Source organism: Salvia hispanica, chromosome 4 (assembly GCF_023119035.1).
Source record: "Salvia hispanica cultivar TCC Black 2014 chromosome 4, UniMelb_Shisp_WGS_1.0, whole genome shotgun sequence".
NCBI classification, from domain to species: Eukaryota; Viridiplantae; Streptophyta; class Magnoliopsida; order Lamiales; family Lamiaceae; genus Salvia; species Salvia hispanica.
Window position 1 is genome coordinate 16,424,751 of NC_062968.1, and position 16,120 is coordinate 16,440,870.

General features: G+C 34.8%; 1 protein-coding gene and 1 pseudogene across 1 annotated transcript; one reads left to right on the forward strand and one right to left on the reverse strand.

Moving 5' to 3' along the window:
* Window positions 1–23: 23 nt before the first annotated feature.
* LOC125221628 (probable receptor-like protein kinase At5g18500) lies at window positions 24–4,428 on the reverse strand. The gene is made up of 9 exons (XM_048123800.1): window positions 4,190–4,428; window positions 3,884–3,968; window positions 2,434–3,123; window positions 2,217–2,321; window positions 1,835–1,957; window positions 1,549–1,719; window positions 1,332–1,461; window positions 759–971; window positions 24–484 (listed from the first exon to the last, which is right to left on the reverse strand). The coding sequence occupies exons 3-9, from the start codon at window positions 3,099–3,101 to the stop codon at window positions 368–370; spliced, it is 1,527 nt and encodes a 508-aa protein (XP_047979757.1). The 5' UTR covers window positions 3,102–3,123; window positions 3,884–3,968; window positions 4,190–4,428; the 3' UTR covers window positions 24–367.
* Window positions 4,429–8,636: 4,208 nt separating this feature from the next.
* Window positions 8,637–15,010, forward strand: LOC125224091 (annotated as a pseudogene).
* The last annotated feature ends 1,110 nt before the right edge of the window (window positions 15,011–16,120 follow it).

Below are 16,120 nucleotides of genomic sequence, written 5' to 3' on the forward strand. Positions count from 1 at the left end.
AATCTAAGATGTTGAAATTTCCATACTACCCAAAAAGATATACATAAACGTACAAATGAGGCACTACATCAAACATATAAGGCCTGTTTGAATCAGGTTTCTCCACTCCAATAATAAAAGCAACCATCTATCTATAAAATATTGTATAAGAATGAATCATGCTAGGAACATCAGGCAATAATCAACCATAAACAAACGAAAAAATATACAAGCACAAAAAAAATGGAAAAAGGAGAAGGAAGAGCAAGAATCCCAGCAGTTGAACCAATCTACTTCCTTTTGCTCCTAGCTGGTTGCCGAGCAAATCATTAGTTGCTAGGTAGAAGTTCATGTTTCCCGGGATTTCCTCTTCAGAAGAAGTTCATCATCAGTATTGCTTGCTCTCTGACTTTGGCTCTTGACTGTCACTTTTATCAGTATCATAATTATCACGATGTGAATCCACATGAGCGCCACTTGCTTGCGTTCTTCTGTGCCTTCGATCCTGGAGAATTCAAGCACAACAAAAAACACAACCATGTATCATGATTATAAGGTAGAGACAATGGTCTAAGCAGTGATTAGCTTAAGAATTTTTAAAATCTCTAAAGGTTATCACGAAAGAAGAAAACAACATATCTACTCCTGAGAAACTATCTGTCATGGCCGCCTTGGTCTCATAAAATGAGCTAAGCAATATACACCTTACTCCAACTTCGTCCTCCCCGACTAGCAACACAAGATACTCCATATTTAGTTGGCATAAGTTAGACACTAACCTCTCTAGGTATGGGATATTCTTCTGATTCAAGCATCCGGACAACTTGACTCATCCGAGGTCTCTTGTCAGAATCTGGATCGACACATCTCAAAGCAGTCAAAAGTGCCCTTTTGAGGGCTCGAGTAGATGGTCTTGTGTCAATGTTTGGATCTACTACTTCCTCTGATCGCCTACTTCCAACCATCACTTTTAGCCAGTCAACTAGATTAACCTGTGATGACTCAAGAATTTCAGTCGAATACAGTGCTAACTCAGAATTATAAGTGCACCGTGTGATTCTATCAGTTTCAAAATAAGTTCCGACTGATTTTTGCCTAACAGAGAGATTAAGCTTATAATGATCATATAGAGGAATGCACCCCATGATTCTGTCAGTTCCCAAATAATTATAAAGAAGACAAATAACAAATATTTTTATCTTCCTAATTCCTAAGAAGGCTTAAGCATATCTAATTAGAAAATAAAAATTACTATAACACTTTGGCTGCATATGCTCAATATGATATTTGGCAGTAAATCTACGAAACATGCATTCCTATATGGTTGATTTTTCGGGTGCAGCTCTGTTTACCTCTGGAGCAGGTCGTCCATAATCGACCGGATCTCTTCCAGTAATTGCTTCCAGTAGTAAAACCCCAAAACTATAAACATCACTCTTCTCATTTAGAAGGCCAGTATTTGCATATTCAGGGGCAACATACCTGAAAATCAGTAGAAAAACAATGTATTTAAAATACTGTAAAGACAACCTTTCTAAAGTTGGTGAGCATTGGGATACAGAAACTTACCCAAACGTACCCATCACTCGAGTTGTGATGTGACTTTTTCCTGCACCAAGCAGTTTGGCCAGGCCAAAATCAGAGACCTTAGCATTGAACTCTTCATCGATCAGAATGTTGCTGGATTTTATGTCCCGGTGAACAACTTTTGGTTCAATTGCCTCGTGCAAGTAGGCAAGACTGCCAGAAGCACAATAAGATGACATTATTTTTCAGTAAAAAAGGGAAATTACAGTCATAGATTTTGATGGAGGGATAACGGGCGAGATGAAAACGCAGGGATTAACCAACTTACGCTTTAGCAGTGCCGAGGAGGATCTTCATCCGGGCCTCCCATGTAAGATATCCATGATGGCGCATAGCTCCATGAAGCCACTGCTCTAAATTGGCATTGTTAACATACTCATAGACTAGCATCCTGAAATGACAATGTGAGAGCAGTTTAGAATGATCATACATAAGCCAGTCCTAAATGCTTTAGAGCTCATAATGGATCTGTCACGTTAGTTTGGAAGCAACCGCTACAGTTACATCTACACTTCAAAAAATTTAAAAAGTGTATGCATCATCAACAAACAAGTTCGAGTTGAATAAGTCCTATTGCCCTTTATAAACCAAAATTACTATATTATGTCGAAGGGAAAATTGCAGCTTTAGAAATTGATGACAAACAGTACCTATGAGTTCCTTCGATACAGTATCCCAAAAGTCGAACCAAATTTTTGTGCCTCACATGGCCAATAGCTTCAACCTCCACTCCAAATTCCTTTTCTGCTTGACCTCTGAGTGGAATAAAACAAATTTATTAAACCATAAAACTGACAAAAGGTTCTAAGTTCTTTTGCAACTAACTCCAAGATTGTATTAGAATGTGAAATGGGATTTAGAACTTACAGGTTGTTGAGGAGCTTTTTAACAGCCACCTGAGTACCGTTAATAAGCTGTCCTCGATAAACAACTCCATATCCACCCTCTCCAAGAATATTCTCCTTTGAAAATCTATTTGTGGCGAGCTCAAGGTCTCTTAAAGTGAACCAATGACCCCAACCCAAATGCGAAAACTCGGGCAGACCACTTAAAGGGGAAGGAGCAGTTATTGGATGCGACGATGATGGTTTGTATGACGCAAAAGTCCCCGAACTCCCTTCCTCGCCTGATTGTGATCCGCAAATATCTTTATCAATATGACGGAACGAGCCTGATTGGCTGCTGTTATCTGCATTTTTTGCCTTTGGCATCCCAAGATGAACCAAGACCCTGTCTGATTCTTTGTCACTTGATTTATCTTGAATAGTGAGAAGAATTCCATCGCGTGGAGCAAATTCCTCGGTCGACACCTGCTCTACCCGTACTTCTTTAATTTCTTTTGAAACAGTAGGTATCTGGCTAAGAGGAAGCCTTTCCTGAGCCCTTCTTAATTTCTTTTGCGAGGTAAGATAGTATGTCAACACAAAGAGGATAATCACGATCAATAGCCCTACAATTATTCCGATAAATTCCCAAACCTTGATGCCCAAACCCCCAACGTTCTTTGAGAGCTCAGCATTAAGGTCAGAAGCCATCCTTGACAATGTTAAAAAACCACTACAAGGAGAAGGCAAAATAGGTAATCAACAATAACGTTTTGAGCACTATTTTGCATAGACATTTATACTTCACCACAGTTTTACATTTACATCACAATCTTCCCTTCAACCTTTTTCACAGCCTAATTGAAGCTAAAACTCATTTATAGCAATGACACTTACTGCCACTCGACGACACAAGACACATTATGGAAGTAATTTTGATTATCTAGACAATTACTAAATCTCATATAAGCAAGGAATGAAGGGCACGAAAAGGCAGCAAACGAAAAAGTGAGCTCTTAAATCAATAATTGAGCTCCTCATTTCAGGCACCCATAACCTTTTTCTCAACTTCTACTGTCACTTGTAAAGGTTCTTGGACAGTTGCTTCTAGAGGGAAAATTAGTAATGCACAATAATGAACATGACTAAAGCTACAAGAAAGCAACACTAAAACCTGATGCAGATTCACAAAATCAAAAAAAAAAACAAATTTAGTTTAACATGTCTCTAAAGATTACAGCATTACATGTGAGGTAAAAGCAAAAACAGAAGTATAGAATTCGCAATATGATCAACCAATTATTACAAGAAAAGAAAAGTAGATCAACAAAACACAATTTTGAAGAAGACCACTAATTTTATGCCAGTCTAACAAAAGCAAAACTCTTTTTACCTGGAACTACTTTATTACATGAATCTTAACCAAGAATCCAAAGCTTATTGTAATACAAAAAAGAGACATTTCGTGATATCTGAAAAAACTTAGCTCTTACCTTTATAACAACTGGATACAAGAAAGAAACCTCTGAAAGCCCAGATCTTGAGAGCCCCTTTTCCACAGTACAATTTTTTTTCAAACTACAAAAGAAAGACCAAGTCTTTAACAACGGATCTCTACCCAAGATAGCTCTATAATCACCCACAATGCCATTTCAAGAAACTTCAAGTGATAAAAGAAAAATGAAATCTTTTTCATCCATAAACCCTTGAAAATTAGTAGATTGCAAATCTGGGTGAATCTTACATGTGGGAATTGAGAAATACAAACAAAATGTGAGTGGTGGGTGTTCCACACTTACCCAGATAACAACAAAGAAAGTGTTTTGGTTGCAGAAGCGGCATAGGTGAATAGAAGAATGGTAAACGCTGCTGAAATGAATAAAAAATGGTAGTAGTAATGAATAGCTAATTGTTGTCTGCGGTGGTTTAGGAGAGGAATATGAATATATGATCAATTGATCATGGTGGATATACACATTAAATATACTATTGATATTGATAAATACATTAAACAAATGAGAGAGAAAAAAGGACTAGTGGAGTTTTCAGAGGTAGGTGATGAGGAAAAGGCGTTAGTAACACTTAAAAACACAGCACAGAGAAACGGTAATAAAACACAAACAGTAAAACGGAAGCATACATTTTGATTTTGGATTTTCTTATATTCATTTATACACACACAAATGGTATAGTGGTTCTTGATATTTTTCCTGAGCTCACTACTCTATCCACGAGAGAAAGGGAAATTACCTAATCATGTGCAATTTTTGTCCTTGATTGTTTGAATTAAATTCGAGGAAGGGATAAAACATAAAGACAGCAATGCTGAATGCTGACCTTAAAACATTAAATATTGATATGGTAACTGCATTTGTCATCCTTGAACTATCTTCACTGCTTATTATTTCCTTAAATTCATTCAATTTAGTAGCAATTGATTAGATTCTTCACTAATTTCTGTCTTTGTTTATTTATTGTGGATTCTTTGGTGATTTTAGCTTTATCTTTAGCTGATTACACTCACATAGGCATGCAATGTACAAAATTAATTTAAAGGTAAAATTGTAGATATATACAAGGAAAATTCTATCACATCTTGTTACAAAAGAAAACTGTCCTTCTATTTTAGGGAATTCTAATTGCTCCATATCATTAAGTTTTGGGTGTCTTCTCCCTAAAAAAAATTAACACCCCTTCTTTCTAATAAATAATTCGCAATTTACTTATTTTTGGAGTTTATACTTTATTCTTGTTTTGCATACTTAATTACAAAAAAAACAGACTTGCATAAAAACAACAAAATTAGGCTTCTTCTCCAATCGCAAAACACATCACCTAATTTTAGGATTTATGGTTTCCGATTTTTCTCTCGAAACAAAAGATGGAAGATTATGTAGACCTCAAACTTGTGCATGAATAAATAAAAAAATATCAAGTGCTTCATCCAATAATTATTTTTAACACATCATTAACAAGACTATCAAAAGTGAAAAAAAAATAAAAATCAAAAGTATAAGCGAAAGCTAAGCACGAGACTCAGTAGCAAATCCATAATACAAAATGGGGACAAAACTCAAGAACGAAGCGCCGAAAAGCTTGATTGAATGACTTCAAAGTATAATTTTATATGTCGTTTTAATCAATCTTCGTTTTGGGATAAGCAACATTGCCATCCTCTCGACTTCAATAGTACAGTAAATCCTCCTAGACTGAGACAACAATCACATGTATAAGTTGGAAATTTTGTTAAACATCAGAGTCTTCTCCAGTGGCGAAACCAGGATTTTTATGATAGGCCCCCCAAGTCATGGTTAAAAGTTATATGGTTTATTCGATGCAGGTGATGTCGGAAGCTCGAAATACTCAGTATTTTCAATATTTACGTAAGTATAATGATTGAAAACAATGTTTTTATGATGTTTAAATGTCCATAAAAGAAAATATAAACAAAAATATAAATTTTAATAAATAGAATATGATTTTTAAAATGCCCAAAAATAAAATATAAACAAAAACATAAATTTAACAAATAGAATGAAATAGTTTTAAAAACAATTTATAATGTAAATATGGAATAAAACAATTATGAAATGACAAAGTTTTTAAAATTTAAACATAATTAATGGTGTAAAAAAGAACAAATAGAAATTATGTTTAAAAAAAATAGAAAGAAAAAAAAACATAATATACAAAATAAAGGGGACAATTTGTTAACTTTTTTAAGTTCAATAGCTAACTCATTAACAAGTATTAAAAATGTCACATGATTTACTTAATTAACATAATTTTTTTTAATTTCAATATTTTGGTTGAATTTTTAATACACTCTAGGGAAAAAAAGTTATAAATTTTAAAAAGAAATTTAAGACATCCCCACATTATAATGTATAATTATGGAAGAAAACAATTATAAAGGGAAAGAGTTTTTAAATTAACATAAATAATGGTATAAAATAGAACAAATAGAAATTATACCTAAAAACGTAAAGCAATAATGCATAAACAGATAGAAGAAGAAAAAGGCGCCAAAGGAGAGTCAAACTCGTGACATCCGGTTCGCATGATGGCGTCCGCAACCAACTGCAAGACTGAAATCACATGCTGATTGTAGTTTGCGTATACAATATATCGGTCGGTAAACAAGAAAATGATTGGAGGACCATGGCCCCCTGACCCCAACGTGGCTTCGCCATTGGTCTTCACCATTCAAGTAATAGAGCGACTACAAGAAATGATTGAACTTCGTAATCTAAAACTAGTAATACAAAGTACATATAAATAAAACAACATTAACATTTATTTGTTTACAACTAAAAATTGACTATCGGTCTTCAAGAAATTCACAACTTAGATCTATCTACACTAGGGCATCATACTCAATGCCCCTTTTGACAGTTCAACAATGTGTGATAGGTCTTGCAGCCGTCGCATATCAAATTAAATCCCCTCATTATCCGTCCACATTATCAAATCAAATCATCTCCATTGATCATCATTACTAACGAATCGGCCGAATCAGTGTTATGTTTCCAATTGTCTGAGGTATTACTAAGGTTAGCACAATGATAATGAGGGTTCAATCCCACGAGGATGAGGCCAAGTTGTATTATTTGTGCTCAAAAAAGGTTTTTGGTGCCGGGCCAAGTTGTATTCTTTGTGCTCAAAAAAGGTTTTTGGCGATGCCACCATACCTTAAGTTGTGTATTTGGTTGCAATGGCTGCTCCAGTGCTAAGTATTGCAATTGGCCTCTAACTACTTGTGCTGAAGCAAAAATAAAAATGGTGCAGTGAATATAGCTACTAGTCAATCCAATAAGAGCATGAATCTAGTAAGACTTAACCTAAACCCATTGCTTTCATACGAATTTTCGTATTATGTCAAACATTAAAGGCTCTATATTTCCTTGGCACCGTAGCTTATAAAGTAATACTACTTTCGTCCCAAAGAGGTTGAAGCATTATAATTTGGGCACAGGATTTAGGAAATTGATTTGTTAAAAGTTAAAAATGAAATAGAGTTTAGTAAGAAATGTAAGAAATTAAATGTTAACTATAAAAGCATGTGCATTACTTTCATTTGGAAGAATTAAATTTTCCAAGAATTGAGCCATAATTAGCCACATATTACCCAAAATAAAGACTTTGACCTAATAGATACTCCCTCCGTCCGCGATTAGGAGTCCCAGTCAATTTTGCGCACCCGTTTTATAAAAATTATAAAAAATAGTTAAAGTGGAGAAATGGTAATGTAATAGAGAGAATAATGTTGACAAGAGTCTTCTCAACATTATTCTCATTTTTACTTTACTATTTCTCCACTTTAACTATTTTTTATCATTTTTATAAAATAGGTGCGCAAAAGTGACCAAAACTCCTAATCGCGGACGGAGGGAGTACCTCTTCGCTCCTTAGCTAAGAAAAGCATAACACCTTAATATCCATACTCTTTCACATGGGACGACAGTTTCAATGGCCCCACCATTTTATTATTCAATTTAAATATTTCAATTACTAAAACATTTCTACATTATAAAAATACATTAAAAATAAAAATTATATAATTAAAATCTTAAAAAATAAAAATTACATACATTAAAATCCTAAAAAATAGTGAAAGAACATACGAAGCCCATAGTACTTTTATTTTATATTGGAACTTTAATTGAAAAATAAAATTAATATGCTTCACAACTTTAATGGAGTAATCAAACAATTGAATATATTATTTGCTATTTTCGTTGGCCAATCAGAACAATGCCACGTATGGGAATTTATCCTGGCACGGACGGATCCGGCATGGCAGCGACAGACTTATCGCTGGCACGGACGGACGGACGTCGATATGAGCACCGCTTTGTATTTTCTAAGGCCCTCAACAATTAATTAGTGGAAGGTGAACGGCCATAATTTCCCCAACTGAGCCAAGAATTGCCCAATTCTTGTATAGTGAACATGCTCTAGGAGAGATGAATAAAGAGTAACTTAAGAGATGAAATAAAGTTCTTATCGAAAGGAATATGATTCAACTAGCTTGGGACGCTGTATATTTGGATAGATGAATTTAGGATGTAGGACATTTATTCCCCTAAATTTAATTACTCCATTTTATAAGTGGCTAAAATCACAGTTTTTCAGGTGTGGGAATTTCAAAATTTTCAAAACTCAAAGAGCGTTATTAGATCATCAAACATTTGGACTGACTATATCTCTATATCATACACTTCTAACCGGATAAAACTGGAGGCGAAATAACTGGAGAGAAGACATTTCCCGCCCAACGATCAAATGCCTACTGATTTAGCCAATGCAGGCGTAGCCGTTCCGTTCCCCCAAATTCAAACATCACTATGGCGTCACGAACAGGTGAGCTTACCTGCATTCACATACAGAGCTGAGATAGGTTTCTCACACTGATTTTAATTTGATCGCCGTATTTCCTTGCTAGTTGATCTCTGGGCAGAAGTCGTATCAGAAGAAGAGGAGCATAAGCGACCAATTGAAGATTCGGAGCCTGCAATCGTCTATCGGAGACGAAAACCTCATTCTATCCCTCAGGATGTTTTACCGAGGTTTGTTTCTGTACGCTATATACAAAAATTGACTATCTATGGGGTTAATTCTTTCGATTATTTTGTTGGCAGGAGGCAATCGAATTCAAGCAGCAGGGATGGGACTCGTAAGAGTATTTTGCCGGTGAAGCGCGTGAGTTGGAATCGGTCTCTTTCCACTAGGTTGGTTCTATATTTTGGGGCTTATGCGGTAATGAGCTCAATTTTATCCGACTTTTCTTTCTTTGCCTTCCTGTTCATCTCTGTGCTCTTATGTTGTGGGCACTAAGTAGCTAGAACTGGTAAGCACACTGTTCCTAAATAGATTAGACCCATTCCAGAAGATACTGTTTGTCAGCAAGTTTGTTCATTGTTTGGACAAAGTTAAACATTAGTAGCATTTGAATTTATAGTATGAGATAATTTAGGAAGAAATGCAGGGTGGCGGAACGCATCTGTGCCTCATGAATCCCAAAATATGCATATCCATCTTCCTCAGTACCTAATTTCTGGAAGATAGAGTAATTATAAAATGAATAGCTACTACTAATAAACAGATTGAACTGACTAAGCGCACATCTTCCTTGGTATGGCAATTGAAACAAGTAATATGCACTAAAATCTAATAACACAGTTAAGATAGAAACTAGATTATTTAGTGAACAAGTAAATGTATATATTTCACTTTCACTTAATAGTACCTTGTGATCAGGCAAGGCCAAATGCTTTTATGTAAAACACGGGAATTGAACATGTGAGTTGACTAACTCTTTTTTTCCATGATGATGGGGTTTTCAAGTGGCAACTACTAGACAAGGAGAGAACAATAGAAACAGCAGATTTTTTATTTATTGCAAGGCTTAAGTGTCAGTTTTTGAAGAGTATCACTAAGATTACAGTTGGTCACTTCATTATAAAGATAAGGGTGATGAACTGTAGGTCAAAGCATGCAGTGCAAAAAAGTAAATGATGAAATGGATAAAAATAAATGTCAGTAATAAGTGTAACAATATATTTCACATGAAAGCAAGATTGGAGAAGAGGGAAAGCTAAAGACCCTTTTATCAGTTATTGATGTATTTTGCCACTATAATATTGGCTTTTGAGACCATCTTTTGTTGCTAGCTTCAATCTTGAGTACTGTGCCACTATAATATTGGTTTATTGGCTTATGAGACCATCTTTGTTTGTCACACTATTATTTACTTTTAAGATCAATATTAGTGCTTGCTCTTAAAAGTCTAGTCATCTTATGTATTTGTTAAAAAAAAGTTTACTATGCTAACAGTTGGCAAATGTTGGTTTCCTTTGACAGAGGAAGGACAAGCATTGCTGCCAATGCATGTGTGATCAACCAAAACAAGGAAAACCTAGGAGAAATGCTAAACCACCACTCCCTAGAGTATGTCCGGCTGCCAGTTTCTCTTACTCCGTTGAGGAATTTTGTCCTTGAGTTAATACTTTTTAATGATATTATCGGCATCAGTTGGTTCTTATCTAGTATCATGTACTTGTATATTGGGACAGTCAACTGCTAGAGTGCAATGAAACTAAGTTACTAACAGCGATCAGTGTGAAGAAAACCTGTATTGTTTATTGATTCCTTCTCAACCTCCTCTCTTGTTTTGACAGGGGAAATGCATAGAGCTTCCCAATTATGACAAAGAGCGAGCTTATTTTCAAGAGGTCGATGATTTTGAATTGCTAGAAGAAAGCCCTCACCAAAGAGACCTAGTACCTGGACCATGGGCACCCAAGTTCAGGAAGTTGTCATCTCCCATCTATCCTCAGTATTGCGGAAATGGCTGATCTCCAAGAAATTAAGCCAAACATATGCATTTTCTGGTTCGCTTTCAAAGATATTGGAATCTGATGTTTCATCTTCAACCATAAAGACTCCAGGAGAGGAATATCTAGGAGTTCGGTTTACCAAAGATTCTACTCAGCAAAAGCTTAGATCAAGCTTGAATGAGAAGCCTTCATCCAGCATGCTTGAGGACACATGTGAAGATATTGGAGTTGCTGTTAGCAAACTCTCTTTGACTTCAAGGCCTTCTTCACTTGATAGTCATGCCTGGGATTCATTTTCCGCCTCTATTGACTGCTTGTGGTCAGTCAATCCCTTCAACATTGACGGAGATGTTGACTAGTTACTGGTTTGTTCCCTTCCTGTTCTGCTGAATATACTTTCCTATCTCAGTTTGTATTAATTTCAATATATTTAGCATCCTTATGATTTACTGCTTCCAAATTACAGTAAATTTTGATGATGAACTCTCAAGCCTCTAGGTTTGTGTGCATCTGCTAATCTTATGCTATCATTTTCTAAAGTGGCCTGCCTTTTGTACCAATTTAATAGTAATATCCTGATCAGAGATCACTGAATAGATATGGATTCTGAGACCTTTGAAAAGGGCATAAATACTTCATTTTGTAACATTGATTTTGCTTATGTCTACAGGACTGTTAGGTTGATTAATGTCCAGCTGTAAACTCTTGTGTTTATCCAAAGTACATTTAGCTATGAAATTTTATTGTCAATATGCTGGAGGAGTTGGAAGCCAAAGAGAAATCTTAAGATGAAAATCCTGTTTTTTAGGCTTGGTCTAAATCTACCTTATGGTTGACTTGGGAGAAAACTGTTGTGAAATCAAGCTGGGGGTTATCTTGTAGATCACTCAGTCATTTTCCCTTGGTCTTAGAGTGATTCCTACTCTAAGTTTTAAAGCTTGACATAAGTGCATAATTACTTTGCATTTGCAAATGATGCAGCAAATTATCATTATGAATAGTGACTTCATGCTTGCTACAACTTTTATCTGTATCTTAGTTTCTTACTCATGGAAATAAAATGTTTGGATTTAGTGAAAGAGAGAATATCTCCAAGGTTGGGGAGGGAACATATGGAGAAGCTTTTAAGGTTGGCAATACAGTTTGTAAAATTGTCCCATTTGGTGGAGATTCGCTTGTCAATGGTGAAGTTCAGAAGGTATAATTATTCATTACTTTTAGGTAAACTGGAAATTATATGAAGTTACATTTTATAGGTCAATTTGTCTGGGATTTACAACTATTGGCCATTTTTCTAATGTTCTACAAGCTCCTAGAATCAAAGTTACTTTACTTGTTCTATGACAATTCTTGTCTCTACTTCTAGCTGCTTTTAGGTTCCTGCTAATCTGACTCTCTGTTGCTGAGAAATTTGCTAGTGTTGCGACATGTAATATAATACCCCCACAGCAATTGTATCGTAGGATTGTAACATTTTGGTCTAAGATCTATATGTCTTATAAGTCAAGTTTTTGATCCTACTACATTGGCATGCTTCAGAAAGCAGAAGAACTGTTGGAGGAGGTTGTTCTTTCATGCACCCTCAATCACCTTAGAGGACTCGAGGGTGATGTATCTAATGCTTGCACCTCCTTCATACAGACTATCGAGTAAGCTTTCCTTTTCTTGTTAGCGGCATATATTAATTTTCTCTTTTAAAAGCAAATGCTTGTTTGCTGGGAATTTTCTTTTTCCATAAATAGCATTACTGTTTATAGGCCATGCTGTTAGCTTTATTCTTAAAATGTTGTATTTACTTGATCTATGATGAATAACTACCTTTTGGTTTAGGAAACTTGCTACTATATCTTTAGAACTTGAATCATATTCGAATATTAACCCTGAAATAAATATTGATATATATGAACATTGAACGGATACTCATTAATTTGGCATAAAGGCTGAAAACTTGACAAACATGTATCATGAGGTTCCCCTGGTCTGAAGTAGTAAAGAAAGGATATTTTCGTTTTGGATATTTGTTGTTCCATTGCCTCTATGCTGAATGCAATTTACAGAGTGTTTGGTATGTAATTTATAATTTTCTTGAAATGTAATGGCTTCAGTTTCTTATGTATTAATTCATTTGACTTAATGGGAAACTTTTTTTTATAATCAGTATATCTGCCTTTTGACTTCAGTTAAATTCTGCATATCTTTCTTGTATTACAATTTGCATAGAAAATGTTAACTGTACAGGATGTTACTTCCCATCTTAAAAAAAGCACTAGCAGTTAGTTTATGGCTCGATCAACAACTGTTAAGAAGAATTAAACCGTATTTATCATTTCATGTTGTCATTAGTTTGAGGGTTTGCCAAGGATGTTACGATTGTAATCTAATAAGAGCATGGGAAGACTGGGATGTGAAGAATCATTCAGAAAATGATAACCCTAAGAATTTTCTTCTGATCAGGTATGCCTTCAATGACATTTTGGATAAGCTTTATCCGTTCATAATAATATTTCATTAATACTTGAAAGTTCAGGGTGTTGTTTGCCTTTATTTTGTTTCCTCTATGTCAGCTGAGGATTTTGTTTACAGTGCTATGTAGTTTTTGTTCAACAACATGGTGGTCGGGATCTTGAAAGCTTTGTGCTTTTTAATTTTGAGGAACCCCAAGTTTATTAGTTCAGGTAGGAGTTCATATGTCTTTTTGGGTGAAATGTTAGTTTCTAAGCATTACCATGGCTTTAACTATATATTGCAGGTCACTTTGGCTCTGGCTGTGGCAGAGGCTGCTTATGAATTTGAACACAGGGATTTGCACTGGTTAAGTTGTTATATTTTCAATATTTGCAACATATTATGTCCTGTTGCTTGATATTTTTTTAAAAGGTGTATATTTTGAACAGGGTAACATTCTGTTAACTCAGTAAGAGCCTGCTGCTCTGAATTCATTCTTGAAGGAAAAAGCTGCTAATAAAAACTTCTGGATTGGTCATATCCATTATTGATTTCACCCTCTCAAGGATGAATACAGGTAAAAGATTATCTACTTATTTCAACACTATGGCACCCATTTTGCAAAGATAATACAGCTAAAGTATGATGCATCCACAGGTGAAGATATACTCTTTCTCGACCTATCATCAGACCCAGTGATTTTCCAGGGTACAAAAAGGGGATAAACAAGTAAGAAACCAAGTCACACTTATTAGCTTTTTGGGCCCGAGTTAATGATAAAATGATTCATAATAATAAATGCAGGCAGATACTTATAGGAAGATGAGGGATGTGACGGATGAATGTTGGGAAGGAAGGTAAAAATGTCACAGATTCCTTTCTTTATAGTTTACCCACAATTATTACTCATGGTTGCAATTTGGTAGATCGACGTGAAAGGTGTTGTTACGACTTCAACCCTTAACCCTTTAGGTCATGAGATCCTCAAATTTGTTAGTACATATTTAACTTTTTAAAAAAGTTTCATGAGTTCAATTCGGCAACTGTGAGAAGACCTGATTTTACTATTCAAGCATGAAAAACTACAGTTTTTCATTTGAGAATCTTTTGCCCAAAGTTTAATTTGTTCTTTGGTAACGATCTACAGTTTCCCGAAGACCAATGTGTTATGGCTGCAGTACTTGGTTGACATCTTGCTATTGAAGAAATCCTTTGTAAGTCTTTAATCGGCAACTAATATAGTTCATTCAGTCAGTAGACTCACTTATTTAAACTATGTTAAGGTGTGACTCACATATTTTAATTTCTCAGGAGAGAACATCCAAAGATGAGAGAGAACTACGGTCTCTGAAGAAACGCTTGAATACTTATGATTCAGCTAAGCAGTGCGTGCAGGATCCTTTCTTCAGCGACTTATTTATCAAAGAATCACCAAGCAGCAGCTGAAGCATGTTAGTATAACTGCAGGTATTTTGATGATTTATGCAATTTTAGTGTATAGCCACCAACAATATAGTGGTTTAGGTAATAGCAGGAAATCTTTGATTCTGATGTTTAGCAGGAAATTGTTATTGTTAGTAGTATAAAATTAGTAGATGTTACAAAAAAGGATTGTATTTGCAAGAATTTGTATGCTGCTTTAGGATGATGCTGGGGTGAGTCAGATTCAATGCTTTTGGATTGGGAGGGAGTTGATGACCACATGGAGGGGATCTTTATATCTTGAACACGCATGCACGCAAAAAAAATTAATCTTTTTATATAAAGTGATGAACACAAAAGCTTATGTGGATGGGTTAAAATCCAGCTCACGTAAAAATAGAGTTTTGTTTTGAATTGTTTTTATCAATTTTTACTTGGTTATTAGATTATTTTTTATCATTTTTTTTATCAATATGTTGTGTATTCCTCATAAAAGAATATAAATTTGTCATATACAGATTTGGGAAGTCTTTTGTTTTTTACTTCATATAATATGCAATTTTCATACTAAAACTCTAGTTTTCTCACTTTTGACAGCATGTTTGATATGTGTGATAACTCATCTAGGGATGGAAATCCATGAATAAAAATATCCCTAGATGAGTTATCACCCCTACCAAATATGGCCACAAATCATACTAATAAGTTATCTCATTTGATTTTTGGTGCGCCGAAAAGAAGGAAGAAAAAAAGATAGAGCAGCCAGTAAGTTATCTTTCTTTTGGATTACTTAGTCCACCTAATCAAATTTGATTACTTGTGGATTAAGTTTAGGTGGACTAAGCATATAGTGCAGCTAATTTACATAACTATTAGATGATGTTTATCTTTCTTTTGCTTTTGTCTTTGGCTCAAGCAAAACTAGACTAACATTGTAGTTTTATACTCTCTCCATCACATAAAACTAGAACAATTTGAAAGAACATGAGTTTTATCATGCAATTAAATAAGAGAGAAAAAGTGAAAATATAATAGAAATGGTGTTAATTGATTATGAGGTCTACGTTATTAACAGTGTTTAGTTGTTCAAAATTTTGTTATTTAGAACTAGCCTAAATAAGAAAATATTGCATAGTTACGTGTATATTTGCTTTGCTGAATTGATATGAATCATGTGCAATGTTCGAGTTGTGGAGAAGTAAATTCACATGATTTTTTGAGTTGAAATATTTGTTTATAAAAGTTCGCATGAAAACGATTAACACTATGATGAAGATATAGATTGAGTATGAAGGAAAATGATTAGCATATGTTAAAGGGAGATTTGCTCCTGAAAATTAGGCAAGAATAACGGAAAAAGTAGCCGCTTATTCGGCAAAGACAAATCCTAGCTAGGTGCAAACTGCAAACTATAGTTGGACTCTTATTCTAAAATCTATAGCATATACACAAAATATAATTTGTTGCACGCCCATGAAGCGGATAATTTATGACCAAAAAAATGTCTGAAATACTAGATCGAAT